Source organism: Mus caroli, chromosome 3 (genome assembly GCF_900094665.2).
Source record: "Mus caroli chromosome 3, CAROLI_EIJ_v1.1, whole genome shotgun sequence".
Lineage (NCBI taxonomy): Eukaryota > Metazoa > Chordata > Mammalia > Rodentia > Muridae > Mus > Mus caroli.
Window position 1 is genome coordinate 22,019,852 of NC_034572.1, and position 14,342 is coordinate 22,034,193.

The window sequence follows — 14,342 nt, forward strand, 5'->3', positions numbered from 1 at the left end:
ATTGAGCACCTACATAGACATGATTTCTTTTTATTATTATTTAAAAATAACCAAGGATGGATTGCCTCGCACTTAGCAGCCTGTGTGAGGCACTATCTGGCAGGCTTGCATGGCCTAGATCCTAGAGCAGCACTGTCCATTAAAGCCTCTGGTCACAAGAGATGTTTTGTGCCCCTCAGTATGGAAGCTAACAGCTACCGGTGACTGCCGGCTACCAAAGTTGTGCCTGTGAACCTGAGGAACTGAATTAAATTTTTAAATTTTCTTCCATCTAAATATAATTAACCTCTTGGGGATAGTAACAACCCTTTTGGCTAGCACAGGTCTAGAGAAAGAAGACAACATCAAGAAAACCATAAGTTACTATTAGGAATCCCAGCAACAAAGGGCCAACCAATACTCTGGTGGCAGAGCGCTAGGGTGGGAGTGTGAGTGTGGCTGCAAGGAAATGTGCTGAGGAGAAAAACAGAGACAGCTGACAACTGTAGGTCACCCCTCAGGAGTTCGGACCTTACTGCATGTTGTTTGCATTTTACATTGTTAACAGAATGCTACTGTAGCCAACTGCTACATGGAAAAATATGAATCGGCATAAAGATGCTTGGTGTGTGTGTGTTTGTCTGTGTGTGTCTATGTGCATGTGTGTGTCTATATGCATGTCTGTGCGTGTGACTGTGTATGTCTGTGTGTTGGAGTGAACCTGGTGGTTTGCCCTTTCTGCTCAGAATAACAGCTCCTTCTTATTATTATGTATTTATACTCAAAAGGAATATACATTTGGGCATCAATATTAATTCATCTAAAATTAATAACATATATGCATATGAATATGTAACATGTGTCATCCTGAGGAATTTTTTTTTAAGCACAGGGAGGAAGAAACAAGTTCTTAAGTGTGTTAAAATGGATAGAGTCTATAGTTAGCCAACATGCACGCACCCTTCTGAGTTTCTGTGCCCAAGAAATCAATGGAGAAGCTGCATGAGAAGCCTACACAGTCATCCTCAGACTCTGGCGGAGCCCATTTCCAGTTGTAACAGGAAGAAGGGATGGGGGGAGGATTTAAACGAATTAAAAAGAAGACCATGACACCAGCTAATGGTGAGAAAAAGGGCTGCAGAGAAAGAGCAAACCAGATGGGTTAATTAATTAACCTGGCCATGCTAACGAATGTTAACCAATGGTTGCGGAGATTTTTAGAGTTGCTCTTCTAAAGACGAAGGCCAGTCGGGTTGCGTTAGGCCTGGAGAGAGTTCTAAAGCCAGCAGATTCAAACTGCATAAGAAGCTATTTATGGCTGGGAGACTGTGGACTCGTGAGGAATTCAGAGCAGTGTCCTTCCGTGTAGGTCTTTACAACAGAATAGATTCTCATCAGTCTCATTTGAAGGGTTTAAGTGTGATCCTGCCTAAAGGCAAGGTGATGAAGGAAATGACTTTTCAAGGTCCCAGCCAGTGAGCCCGGGGAGGCCACACTGAGGGCTGCAGGCTGTAGTTCTCCTTTGTTTATGCATACCTTATTGTTCCACACCACCGTGTGGCCACACTCGGTACAAAGGCTGGAAATCTTGAAACCAAGCGTAGGCTTTCGGATATGGAGATTGTATACTCCCATGCTCTTAGAATTGCTTGCTCTGTTTGAAGATTTCTCTCTGCAAACTCAGCTGGCCTGGATGTGCTTGTACCCAGGAACCTTCCTTGACCGTAATTTAGGAAATGTAAGCTACTTCTTCTATTATCAATAACAATGTCTGATTCTTTGATTGTGCATATGCCATCCAGTACGAGCAGCACTTGAGTCACAGTAAGCTGAGTCGATGGCATAAATACTTTTTACTTATGACTGTATCTGTACATGTGCCAACAGATGCATAGAGTAAATACATGTGGCTTCAGCGACAGTTCCATAAAATGAATTCAAACAGAATATCAAAGCAATGGTAGATTTGCTTGCAGGAAAGCAATAATGGTTGACACATGACTGGAGGCATCACAGTAAACATAATCTTAGATACGCCACATCGGGCCACTGTGCCTCCTTGCACCTTCCTCTCTCATTTATGTGATAAACACGTCAGCATCCATTAGCATGTATTAAGCTCTCCTGTGAGCTAACGTGCATTGGGATTCATATTGGACAAATTAGGTTGTCTCTCCATTGTCACAACTCCTCCACTGCAAAATCACTGTTAAATGTGGACAGAGAAATCACCCTAAGGCCAGACTGCTCCAGCTCTCGTCCTAGGAGGCTAAAGCTGGTAACCTTGGGCTCTCTGGAGCACACAAATAAATAACAAATAACATAACATGCTATTGCTAATTCAATGAATACTCGTGTGATTACATGCAAGCTACATTGTTGACACAGGCACTGGAGACATAGCAATGACTAAAGCCGATAATCCCGTCTGGGTTGAGGGGATGAATTCCAGAGCCGGCCAGATAATAAAGCCATGAGGCTTTTCAGGCCACAGGCTCTGACGCTCTGTGGTGGGCTCCAGTGCCATTGCTGGCAGCAAGAGGATGTGTGGGCCACGCACACAGGAGCGAGCATCACTGAAATTTCATTTGCACACAGTGGTAGGCCAGCTATAAAGCACATATGACAGTGCTGCTCCCTGTGACAGTAGGAGACAGTGGAAGCACAAAACTACTAGAGCAGGGCCAGTGAGGTGAGTTGGTGGGTAAGGCACTCACACCAACCCTGACCGCTTAAACTCTGTCTCCAGGAAGCCCCATGCAGGAAGGAGAAACTTGGTCTCCTGCAAGATCCTTACTGGAGGAAGTAAGATGTGTCAGTGCCCCATAGCAAGGGTAAATGACACCTTGAGGAGGTGAGCATCAGTGGGATGCTTAGGGAGAGAGATTCCTGGAGAGGGTGCCAGGTAGAAATTCCGTAGGCAGTAGCAGAGTGGCCTGCCTGGTCTTTCTGAGGAACAGCGGCTTGCAGAGTGACTGCAGCATAGTGAATTGGCCAGAGCAAATGTGGTCAAACGGGGCTGGAGAGATGGCTCAGTGCTTAAAAGCACTTGTTGCCTTTGCCAATAGGCCTCAAATTTAGTTCCCAGCACCCATAGAGGCAGTACAACCACCTTGAACTCCAGCAGAGCCAATGCCTTCTTCTTGTCTTAAAGGACACACATATACATACACACAGTCACATACTTGGTCACACACATGTCCATATATACACATAAATCTTTTTTAAAATATTAGGGCAGAGGAGTGGTTAGATGACACAGGATTCAGATGTCATTAAAAAACTGGTTTTTACTTCAGGAGATTCAAAGCCTGCTCTAACCCCATGCTTGTAATGTTGTCACTTGATCCTGGATTGAAGATAGACTAGCAGAGAAACAAGTTGTCTAGCTTGGGGGGGCCGTGGTGATAAGCCAGATAAGAGTGGGTGGACCAGGTAACAATGCTAGAGGTGTGAAGGGTGCCTTATTCTGAAGCAGGCTACTAGGTGGAGAATGAGAGAGAAGCAGGAGTCACTATTGACTCCAGGATTTGGGGATAACTACAGTCTAACCCAGCAATGACTCTAGCAGGCACATCTCAACAGGAATAAAGTAGCATGTCAAAAAGATGCCCACACTTCTACATCGATCACAGCACAAAAGCCAAGGTTTGAAATCCACCCATGACTCCATCAGTGGATGGATGGTAGAAGAAAAATGTGGTAGAGAGACATGTATACTATTTAACCAGAGAACAATGAATTCCTGCTTGTCTGCAACTATGTGGGTGAACCCAGAAGTCCTTGTGCTGAGTGTGGTACACCAGACTCTGAAGGAAGTATCATATCACACGGCCTTACCGGTGGAAGCAAAAGAAGCTAATTCTCTAGAAGTATAGAGTAGCTGAATGATTAGCAGAGGCTGGAGGGGGGAAAGAGTTGGTAGAAGGAGTTGGTCGTCAGGGACAGGTGATAGGAAAATGAGATTGTTCATGCAAGTACATAGGATGGTGAGTACAGGTTAGTATGTAGTATAATTTCAGTTTCACAAAAAGGAAGGAGTTTGAATATTTCACTACAGAGAGTGATAGGAGCTTCATCGATAGACATGCTAATTATAAAGATTTAATTATTCCACATAAACACAATGCATATATGTATATGGATATATATCCATCAAAATATCATATTGTCCTCCATAACTTATAAAATTACTATGTGCTGATATATCTGAGAAGACTACTAGGTGTTGGGGGAGAGGAAGGAAGATCAGTGCCCCACTCTGGTTCTGTTCCACTGGATACCACTTGGGCATCCAAGCAGAAATGTTGAGAAGTAGCAAGGCTGAGAAGTTAGCTTCCAGAAGATTACAGTAATTCAGAAAGTGGTTTAGACTGATGGCAGAAGTCTTGAATTGCCATATATATTTGGTACTTAAAACCACGAAACCCATGTGCTCACCAAGGAAATGAAAACAAAAGAAAGAGACAAGGCCCAAGCATTGAACCCTGAGAGTACCCCAAAAGTAGGAATTCAAGGAGGTGAGAAGAGCCCTGGAAAAAGAGCCTCAAGAGAGTGACAAGTCATAGGGGAAAACCAGAAAGAAAGCCAAGCAGGAAGTGATGTCATCCCTGTACCCAGTGCATGTCACATAGAACAGAGGAGAGCCACCACCCTGGGCAATATGAAACCTTCTAGTGACACTGGAAGAAATAGAGTCCCGCTTGCTTTCACTCAGGGAGTAATTCCACCTAAAGGGTGCATGCAGCTTCTTAAAAAGGGCTTCTGTTGGTAAGTCTGCCTTTGTTTGGTTTATTTAATGGAGAAGAAAGGAAGGCAGTAACTGGAGGAGGCAAGGAAACCAGCTTAGGATAGGAAGGTCATCTTTGTGAGCTGCCAGGAAGCCTCCAGGAGGAAAGGGGAATCTGGGAGAGAAGCGCAAGGAAGAGTGGGAGAATTGTTCGAGTAGTTCCCATGGCTGGCTCAATTGACTGAGATCCTGTGTGGAAGCTGGTGTGTTGGGTTCATGCTCTACCCTGCAAAGTGCTCCGTGTGCTGCTTAGCAGTTACAAACTGACAGATGATAAAGTCCTAACTTCAATAAAGGGACTGTGCTCCTGTGATCTTCTGACCAGATAACAAATACTCTCTGCTGAGCAACGCATGGAATGCGTACAGTGAAACAGAGGCAGAGTGACCCTGAATCATGCTGACTGGCATTCAGGACAGATCCCTGATGGAGAGCAGGAAGGAGAGTGGCAAATGTTTGCATTTGATTTGCATGGCAAGTCTGCCAGAGCATGGGTCTCCCATGGGACTTCAATCCTTAGAGATGCTCAGTGGTAGGGTTGGCTGTCTTTGTCCTTTAAAAAAAAAAAGTCAAGTCAATGAAAATGACTTGGCTCACAAATATCACAAGGCATAATGCTTCCATCCCTTGTCATATTTCTCCACAGACTTGCACTGGTTCCTGGGGCTGATCTGTGGAGCAGGGCTCTGACAGGAAGCAGAGGAAGGCAGGTGGCCGCCATGTCCATGGGGAAGCAGATGCAATGCACAAAGCTTTCTGATTTACCTCCCAAATTGAACTTATTTTTGAGCCCAATTCCTAAAGCCAAATTCCAGTAGAAGGAGGAATCAGAACACAGATTCTCTAGCATGGCAACAGAGTCCCCAACTCCTAGAAAAACAGCTAGTGCAGCCCTGGGGAATGCGTTTCCTCCACTTTGTTCCTGTTCATCCCTTCAATTCAGAACTGACAGCCGAGCGTGTTAGGTTACAGGCACCTGCATGGCAAGCTGACTCGCTTTTGGGTCAACATGAGAAGATTTTTCCAAATACCTCTACCAAAGGCAAGCATCTGAAATGCAACTTTGCCTCCTAGTACCTGCTGTTCTTAAAATTTACCCATGTTCTATACATGTTCACACAATGTCAAAACCTCCGAGAATGCCTTGTCTTATTATTACAGCCTTTGGGAAACAGGACAGGGTTCTTAGAAGCTAACTGTCCTTCACTGGAATGTTAACGGACACCCCCTTTCCAATATTCCATTCGGACAAAGTAAACCTTGAGCTGGGTAGTTCACCAAATACTGCTGCTTGAAGAGTGTCGTACTCCGCACTCACATTGTTAGTGTGTTTGCCCATGTGCACACTCATGTGTGCACATGTGTGTGTGTGTGTGTGAGAGAGAGAGAGAGAGAGAGAGAGAGAGAGAGAGAGAGAGAGAGAGAGAGAGAGAGAGAGAGAGAGAGAGAGAGAGCCCACAAACACTTGTTCATGCTTGCAGAATCCAGAAGAGGACAAGAGATACGCTGCTTTCTCTCTCCCACCTTATCCCCCGAGATAGAGGCTCTTATTGAACATGGAGCTAAGTTGACAACAAGCCTCGGTGATGCCCCATCTGCATCCACAGCTCTGTGGCTAGAGACAGATGCACACATGTATAACTATGTCTGGGTTGTATATGGATGCTGGGGGTCTCGGCTCAGGACTTCATGCTTGCCCAGCAAATGACCTAACCCACTGAGCCAGCCCCATTGTTGATGTCTGAAGTCCTAATTTTTGTCTGTCCTGAGCAAGAATGTAAATGTTTTAATTCTTTGAGAAAAGTGTGATAGTAACTTTATAGATCCTGTGCCTCCGACAGCCTATATTTAGGGAAGGAACATTTCTAATTCAATTTACAGTGATGTCAAGAAACAACACGTATCTGCAGGCGAAGATAAGCAAAACACGCAGAAGTACACAGTGATAGCTCTACTTAAATAAATAAACTTTCGGTGCTAGTGATTAGGTACACAGGATTATTATATGTTTAATTGGCTAACGTGACAATTTGGAATCACTTCTAGTCACATTTAATTGGATTTGCAATCTCTGGGGAAAAAGAAATAGAGAAGCCTAGCAAAGAAACAGCCATAAAAGTAAACTGTTTTTCCAAGGGGTGCTAAGTAATGAATTAATATCCATTCCACAATAGTTTTAATATCCCCCTCAGCTTAATAAGCCCAATGCAGTGTCTGTATGCTCTGGATCCAGAAGCTAATTCAATTAGACACAAAGTTGGGAGGAAGGGGTTATCTGTTGAATTGGAGTGTTTTTTTTTCAGTTGTAGAAAGGCAAACTTAATCAAAGATAAATAATCTTTTAACTCTGGTAAAATCTGAGGTATGCTTAAACACCCACCTAATAGCTCAGAGCTGTGCTAGACTTGGAGACGGCTTAAAGTCCATGTGTAAAACGCAGCATAGAGTTGCTATGAAGTGCATCCCCACAAATACATACCTTTGGGGTCTGCTATTCTGTACATCTTTTGAGGTTTCATACAAAGGAACCAAAACAAAGCATGAAGATATCTGGCAGCCTTTAAGTGTTCTTGGGTTTTACAAATGGAAGAACCGTGTAGAAGACAGACGGCTCGTTTCTTCTACAGTTCCCATGTAGCTTGAGAAGCAAAGCTGCACTCTCTCTATCGTAAAAATGTGCTTTGCTTTTGCTTAATCTTACTGCGGTTAAATGTGTGCATTGTGAAATCTTGACTAGTGTTTGTGCATGCTGCTTACTACAGTTTTCCCGCTGCCTTATATATTCATGGTATTTTACCTCTGTTCTTGTTCCGAGGAGTGCCATGATTGCGGACTACATGTTCTGGCTCTGTGGAGGGAGCGAGCACTCTGTAAGCAAGCTCATCAAACTGTATTGGCAGGTAAAAACTGATGCGCCAGCTAGGGAGGGAGGATGGGTGCGCAAAAGACCACAGGAAGAGGGAGCTCTGGGCAAATGAATCAGACAGGTGCTGCCCAATGGCACTGCACTTATTCATAATGAAGTAGATTTCTGAAACTAATTTTAAGTGCAAAATTTAGGGTTGTTAACCCTTGGCCTGTTCTTGAGTTTTGCAACTCAGTATAAATTTTAGACATCCCTAGAACAGTGTCCCAGGCATGCTGTGATGACATATCCTTTAAAATATATTGTGTTTTTTCATACATTCTTTTTTGAGTTACAAGTTTTAAAACCAAACATCTAAAGTGATATTAGTCACATGATTTTTGGATAATGGAAGGATGAGAGGAATTAATGGACGATATTTACTATTGAAAACTGGGAAACAGCAAATATTCTGTCACTTGTTGAAGATGATAGCAGCATGTCCTCTCAGAGCCCAGGGAAGCCATCACTTCTCAGACTAGAAAGGAAAACTGGAGAATTCCTAGTCCAGTCTCCTTCCATTTAAAAGACTCAGTAGCTTACATGTTTCCATTTAAAGACTTAAAGCTCAATTTACCTACTACTAGGAAAAAAATAGATGTTCATTTTTAAATTACCCGTGTTGTACTTGAGACCTGTCATCTAAACGGGAAAATAGAAAAAGGTAAAAAAAAAAAAAAAAAGTTGGTTTCAGAAAAACAATTTTAATCCCCCAAGAAAGACATTTCTAATAGTATTTAGGTAAGTATGAAACACTAAAAAGGAATCAAAAATAAAATAAAATAAAGTAACCAGTTGTAGGGGCCGGAGACAGTGAGAGTATTTGGCTCCCAGCATCTAGCCGCTCACCACCACCTACAAACCCATTGGGGTGATGACATGACACGACACCTTCCTCTGCCCCGAGCGCACCTGCACTCACAGACACAAGCCCCACACTGACGCACACACGCATACTTTTAAATAACATTTTTTAACTAACTGTCCAGAATCGTCGCTATGAAAGCAAGCAAGCAACGTGCTGCAGACATGTGGATATTTGACTGATGGATCTCAAAGCGATCTTAAAAGAAGCAAGAGAAGATATGAATATCCAGAAGAGATCAGCAGATCTCATGTAGAGTAGGCCACTAAAAAATGCTGGGTTTAAGTTATTCACTCACTCAACAAACAAGTCCTGTGTGACTGCTGGCCTTTCTATATCAAACTAGGGGGAAATGCAGATAGTGGAGGTATAAACAAGACTTAGAGTCTGATACTTTTAAGCAAAAGAAGCGGTCTTTTCTTTAGCTTACAAAGAACATAAGATCCTCATTTTATTCACATTAAAGTAAGAAAATAACTTCCACTCAGCAATAGTGTACATCTTCACAATGGCAAAAATTAATATCACAAGTCCTTTATTTTCTTATTCTATATTAATAAGTGGAATACAAACCTTTATTGTATTCTTTTAATTGGAAGCACCTGTGTCGTGAACAGAGCCCTGACTCAAATGAGGTCTAACCTCAACTAGCAACAGTAAAATCAGTCTCCGGCTTCAGCCAAAGATGCTTCAGCAGAAAAGACGGGATGCCTGGCTCTCTTATCAGCTTCATGATGCTCCCTGACATCACGGTCTGTAGACAAACAGATCACATCAACACATCCAGTTGTGAGCAGCCATTAAACAGAGCCCAGCAAGGTGGCACCTGCCTGTCATCTATCACTAGGAAGGCTGAGCAGAAAGATCCCGGGTCTAAGAGTAGCCTGAGCTAAATAGTAAGAGCCTGCCTCAAAAAACTGGAACGGACAAGCACTACTTTCTTCTCCATTCTAAGATGAGAAGTCAGTGTATCCAGAAAGGGGCGTGGGGAAGTGTAATGACCGGTACACATGGAGATGCTCTCACGAAGCCCATTCCCATATAAACCAAGTCAGAGGATAAAAAGCACTTACTCTATTGCAGGTATCCCTAACATAAGATGGCTTGGCTTAGGGTTTTTTTCCACTTCACACTTTTCAATTCACAGTACATCATTCATCAACTTACACGAGATGGTCACTGTTTTCTTATGAGATAGCTTTGGTACTAGAAGGTTTGCCTAACAGAAACTTAATCTAAGTGTTCTGAATGTACTCAAGATAGGCAAGTCTAAGCTGCAACATTTGCTGTTAGATGTATTAAAGGCATTTCAGTATAGATGGGAGGGACCATTGGAACATAATGCCACCGTAAGTCGAAGTGCCCCTGTTATGTCCCCTTCCAAGTGCATAAAACCCCTACTCCCCTTATTAGCTTTTCTCTTTGGAGGTCTTAACACAAACTTTCAGAATATAAAAACTTGAGTGTATCTCCATCCACTCTGCGTAGGTTGACCTACATACTATCAGATACCAGAGAGCTGTTCTCTTTCATACTCACCTCTGGGACAGCTTTTCATTGTATTAGAAACATGCCCCATATCATCACTCCATCAAGGGGCAGGAAATGGCATAATAGTGTCCTATGGTCTGTGCCATATGACAGCTCTCACTGAGCCACCTCACTCTGGTTAAAGTGTTCGCACATGTTATTCTGGGATAGAATTCATTCTGCAGAGGTAAAGTGGGTTGACAATAACTACTGGGGCCCGCACACTGGCTCTGTAGCAAGATGCTCAGCCTTCTGCCACCAACTATTCTTCATGGGGAACATCTTGAAACTTCATCACAAGGCTGAGCTAAGCAGCAAAGTGGGGCTTGCTTAGCTGGGCTGGTAAGTGGTTATTTTGAAGCAGGTGCCTTATGATGTGCATGCATGTGCATATGTAGGCTCCCTCACAGAGGCCGGAACAGGGTGTCAGATGCCCTGGAACTGGAATTATGGGCAGTTGAAAGCTGCCCAATGTAGGTACTGAGAACTGAACTCTAATCCTCTGGAAGAAAAGCAAGTTTTGTTTTGTTTTGTTTTGTTTTGTTTTGTTTTGTTTTGTTTTGTTTTGTTTTACAATCCAAGCTTTCTTACTCCTAAAATACTATTATTACAAGAACTTTAAGTAGAAGCTCTCTTGTGTCTCCCAAGCCTCCAACCCCTTAGTGTAGGTTTAAATTGTGAGGGATCATATACATAGGGAGGTTGAGTTCTTCCATCTCCGGAGACCGTTCATCCATGGTCACCCTTGGCTGTGTGTTCATAACGTATTCATCAGTGTGTATGGCCTTATCTTCTGCAATGAGATGGAAGAAGATGGCTCTCTCAGTACTGCTCCTCAGATGGAATCTGAAAAGGTGGAAACAGAAATTTAGCTGCCACAAAAGACATGCAAAGAACCCCCAGGGAAGCGGGACAAGCTGCCTTCAGTTCATTCCCCACCTAAATTTTTATTTTCTCAGTTTTCTTCATCATCTTCAAGCTTCAGGCCTTCAAATCACAATCTCAGTACCTCCCAAGAATCAGATTCATTGACACAGAAAGAGACAGAGACCGAGACAGAGGCAAAGACAGACAGACAGACAGACAGACAGAGAGGCATGCTTATTTATCTCATTGCATTAGAAATTGGCCTAAGCACAATCAGAACCAGGAAAGCACTGAGAATTATGACTTTTACTCTCCTATAAGGTTGTAATTTTCCTGATATAAGCTGAAAATTTTGACATAATATCAATTTCAATGTTTCATTTTGATGACAGCAAATAGTAAAACTTGCACAAACAAAATCACCAATTGCAGATGGAATCACAGCATCCCATATGTGTATAAATACTCATCAAGAAATCCCAGCATCTTCTACTTGAATTGGTATTACATCACTTCCTTTCCTTGGGCCGCTGGGGTCCTTTTTAGGGTGACATCATCAATTTTATCTATGCAAGCAATTTCTTCCAATTTTAAGATAGACTATTTGCCATTTGTCTATAGACTGTCCCTACTGACCACTCTCGGGATCTTGTCAGCCTCAGCTCCAGGGCTGGAAAGTTCCTAGTTATTTGCCTTCAGGTGCCTCATTTACAGTTGCTGATTAGAAAAATGACAGGAAACAGGTTGCCCCTCATTGCTACTCATAGTTAACTTCAGCATCTTCACACTAAAGAGTCACCTTACTCACAAGGCTAAGATGTCAGTCATCACAAAGCTATGTTCTGGAATGAACCAATTATCAAACTGGTATAAGTTTTCTTTATTTGGAAAACATACATTAAAAAAGTAGCGAACCAGAATCCTTTCTAAGCCTCCTTTCTTCAGAAGCTTCTGTAATAGGAAGGAACTTCATGGTGGTCTCCTACATCTAGACAAAGAGCTTCTGAAAGGCTCCAGTGTTCCAATTGGAGCTCTTGGCTCTGAGGAAGCCAAGGACTTTCACAGCAGGAGGGAGCCCTCTTTGGGGATTGTTGGAAAAGCTGTCGACACCAACACATGCCTGTGTAGAGAGCCTGACATGTGGAGCCTCTTTCTGCAGTGAAACAGCAAAGGCTGAGGCAGTGCCAACTTCACAGGTCCTCCATCTGTGCAGAGAACGCTCAGACGTCCCGCCCAATTCAAGTTGTACTTGGCATTGAAATGTTCGCCATCTCAAAACTATCAATGGCCTGTATTGCTTCCTAAGGAAGCTCACTAGAAAGTTTTCTGGTTTTGTTTGTTTGTTGGGTGTGATCCTTCTGCTCCCAAAGGGTAAAGCTAAGAACTAGACTCTTCCTACTCACATGCCCCAAGAAGTCAGTGCCCTGCACTGACCCCTAAGGTATTCCCATGCACTTCAGTGTTTGAGCTGTTGATTTACACCTTCTCTTTATACAGCATTATTGCTGCAAACCCTTTTGTTCTTGATATTGGGCCTAAAGGAGACATCTGCTTCTAGCACCAGAAGCAAAAAATAGCCCTAAGCACGTTCTTATCATAGAGTGCTTCCACCATTTTGCTATAGACATTTAAACTACAGATCTTTACAATTCAGTCATGTGGGCACATTTGAAATTGGTGAATACCTTTCTCATATACTCAAATTGTCTTCATTATTCATACTCACGTGCCACTGAGTATATGTAAGCACACAACTACATGCTGGAGATACAGAGTTAAAAAGACAAACATCACTCTGTCTTGAGGGAACACACATAGCATCCCTCTTCATGAACAGTATCTCTTTCTTCAGCTCCAGTTACCCACAGTCAACAGAGGCTTGAAAATACTAAATGGGGGCCAGGCATGTTGTCTCACTCCTGTAATCCTAGCACTCTGTGGGCAGAGGCAGGTGGATTTTTGTGACTTTTAGGCCAGCTTCATCTACATGATGAGATCCAGTTCAACCAAAGACACCTAGTGAGACCATGTTGAAAGAACTGGGGGGGTGGGTGAGAGGAAAGAGAAAATGTGAAAAGGAGGAGGGGGACTAAATGTACATTAAATTGTATGCTGTTCTGAGTAACATGAATAAATCGTTTATCTATTACGTCCCACAGTAAGCATGTCAACTACCAAACCATTGATCATAGTGTACAGTACTTGTATTAAGTTGTCATATATCTTTAGTAATTGCCCCCAAGTAAGAAGCAGTGAGTCACACATGTAGAAGAGAATACATGAAGTGCATTCTTCAAGTGAAATGGTAAAGAAACAGTAAGACATTCTGAGAGGAAAAGGAAGCCACATTCCCAACTGTTCTACTTGTCTCTGTTGCTAATCTCTCATTGTGCCTAAATTATAGACTATGTTTTATGATAGATCTGTGCATGGTGGGAACATATCTAATTTGTGTAGGATTAGGTACAATCTATGGTTTCAAGCATATGTTGGGAGAGTTTTGGAATGCCTTCCTTGTGGGTTAGAGGGGAAACAATTGTATACTACCATAAGATATATGCAAGAAAAAAATTACAGGACTGTAAAATAATTAAAACACACACCACTGCTTCATATTCTGCCTTTCTTCCATGGTGCCATCAAAGCACATTGCAAAATGCCACTCAATAATAAGTTGTTTAATCAATCAATCAAATTAAAAATTAGTTTGATATGAAGCCAAAACCACTAACATCTGAGAATGCTTTTTGCTATCATTGTCTTGTAATTAAGGAATTCAGTGATTATGCAAAGAAATGCTAATTGCCCTGATTTGTTCTTGGTGTATTGTATACATGGATCAAATGTACCACACTGCACCATATATGTATATTAAATTATGTGCTGATTATAAGTTAGATACCTACACCATAAGTATTATGTATATGAAAGAAAGGAGTCTCACAGAGTATATACTACACAGTTAGTTCCCAGTGGATATCCTGAAAAATGAGAGCAACTCTCTTAATTAGTTAACGCACTTTTTAAAATGAAAAACAGCAAAAGGGGGAGATGAATTTCTTTAGTTATGAAACCATGTAACATTCTTCTGTAGACGTGCATATATGTATTAAGTTCAAAATCTGAAATGATTTTTTGGCTTCCGTTGTGTTTGTGACTCACCAGTCCATATGGAAAAGGCTACGGATTTCCAGGATTCCTTGGAATGGTTGGTTTCCATGCCCTCACAAAAGTCCCAGGAATTGGGTATTCATTGCTTCCGACCAAGTTGGTCATCCAGGAACTCGTAATCACATAGAAGCCTCTGGCGCGCCGGGCGGTGGTGGCGCACGCCTTTAATCCCAGCACTCGGGAGGCAGAGGCAGGTGGATTTCTGAGTTCAAGGCCAGCGGCCAGCCTGGTCTACA

General features: G+C 42.5%; 1 protein-coding gene across 1 annotated transcript in view; it reads left to right on the forward strand.

The window, feature by feature from the left end:
• Positions 1–14,342, forward strand: part of Spata16 (spermatogenesis associated 16) — a 306,178-nt gene that overhangs the window by 180,258 nt on the left and 111,578 nt on the right. Inside the window, exon 5 of the mRNA XM_021158236.1 lies at positions 7,584–7,668. Within this exon, the coding sequence (XP_021013895.1) occupies positions 7,584–7,668 (85 nt within the window). The remainder of the gene's footprint in view (positions 1–7,583; positions 7,669–14,342) is intronic.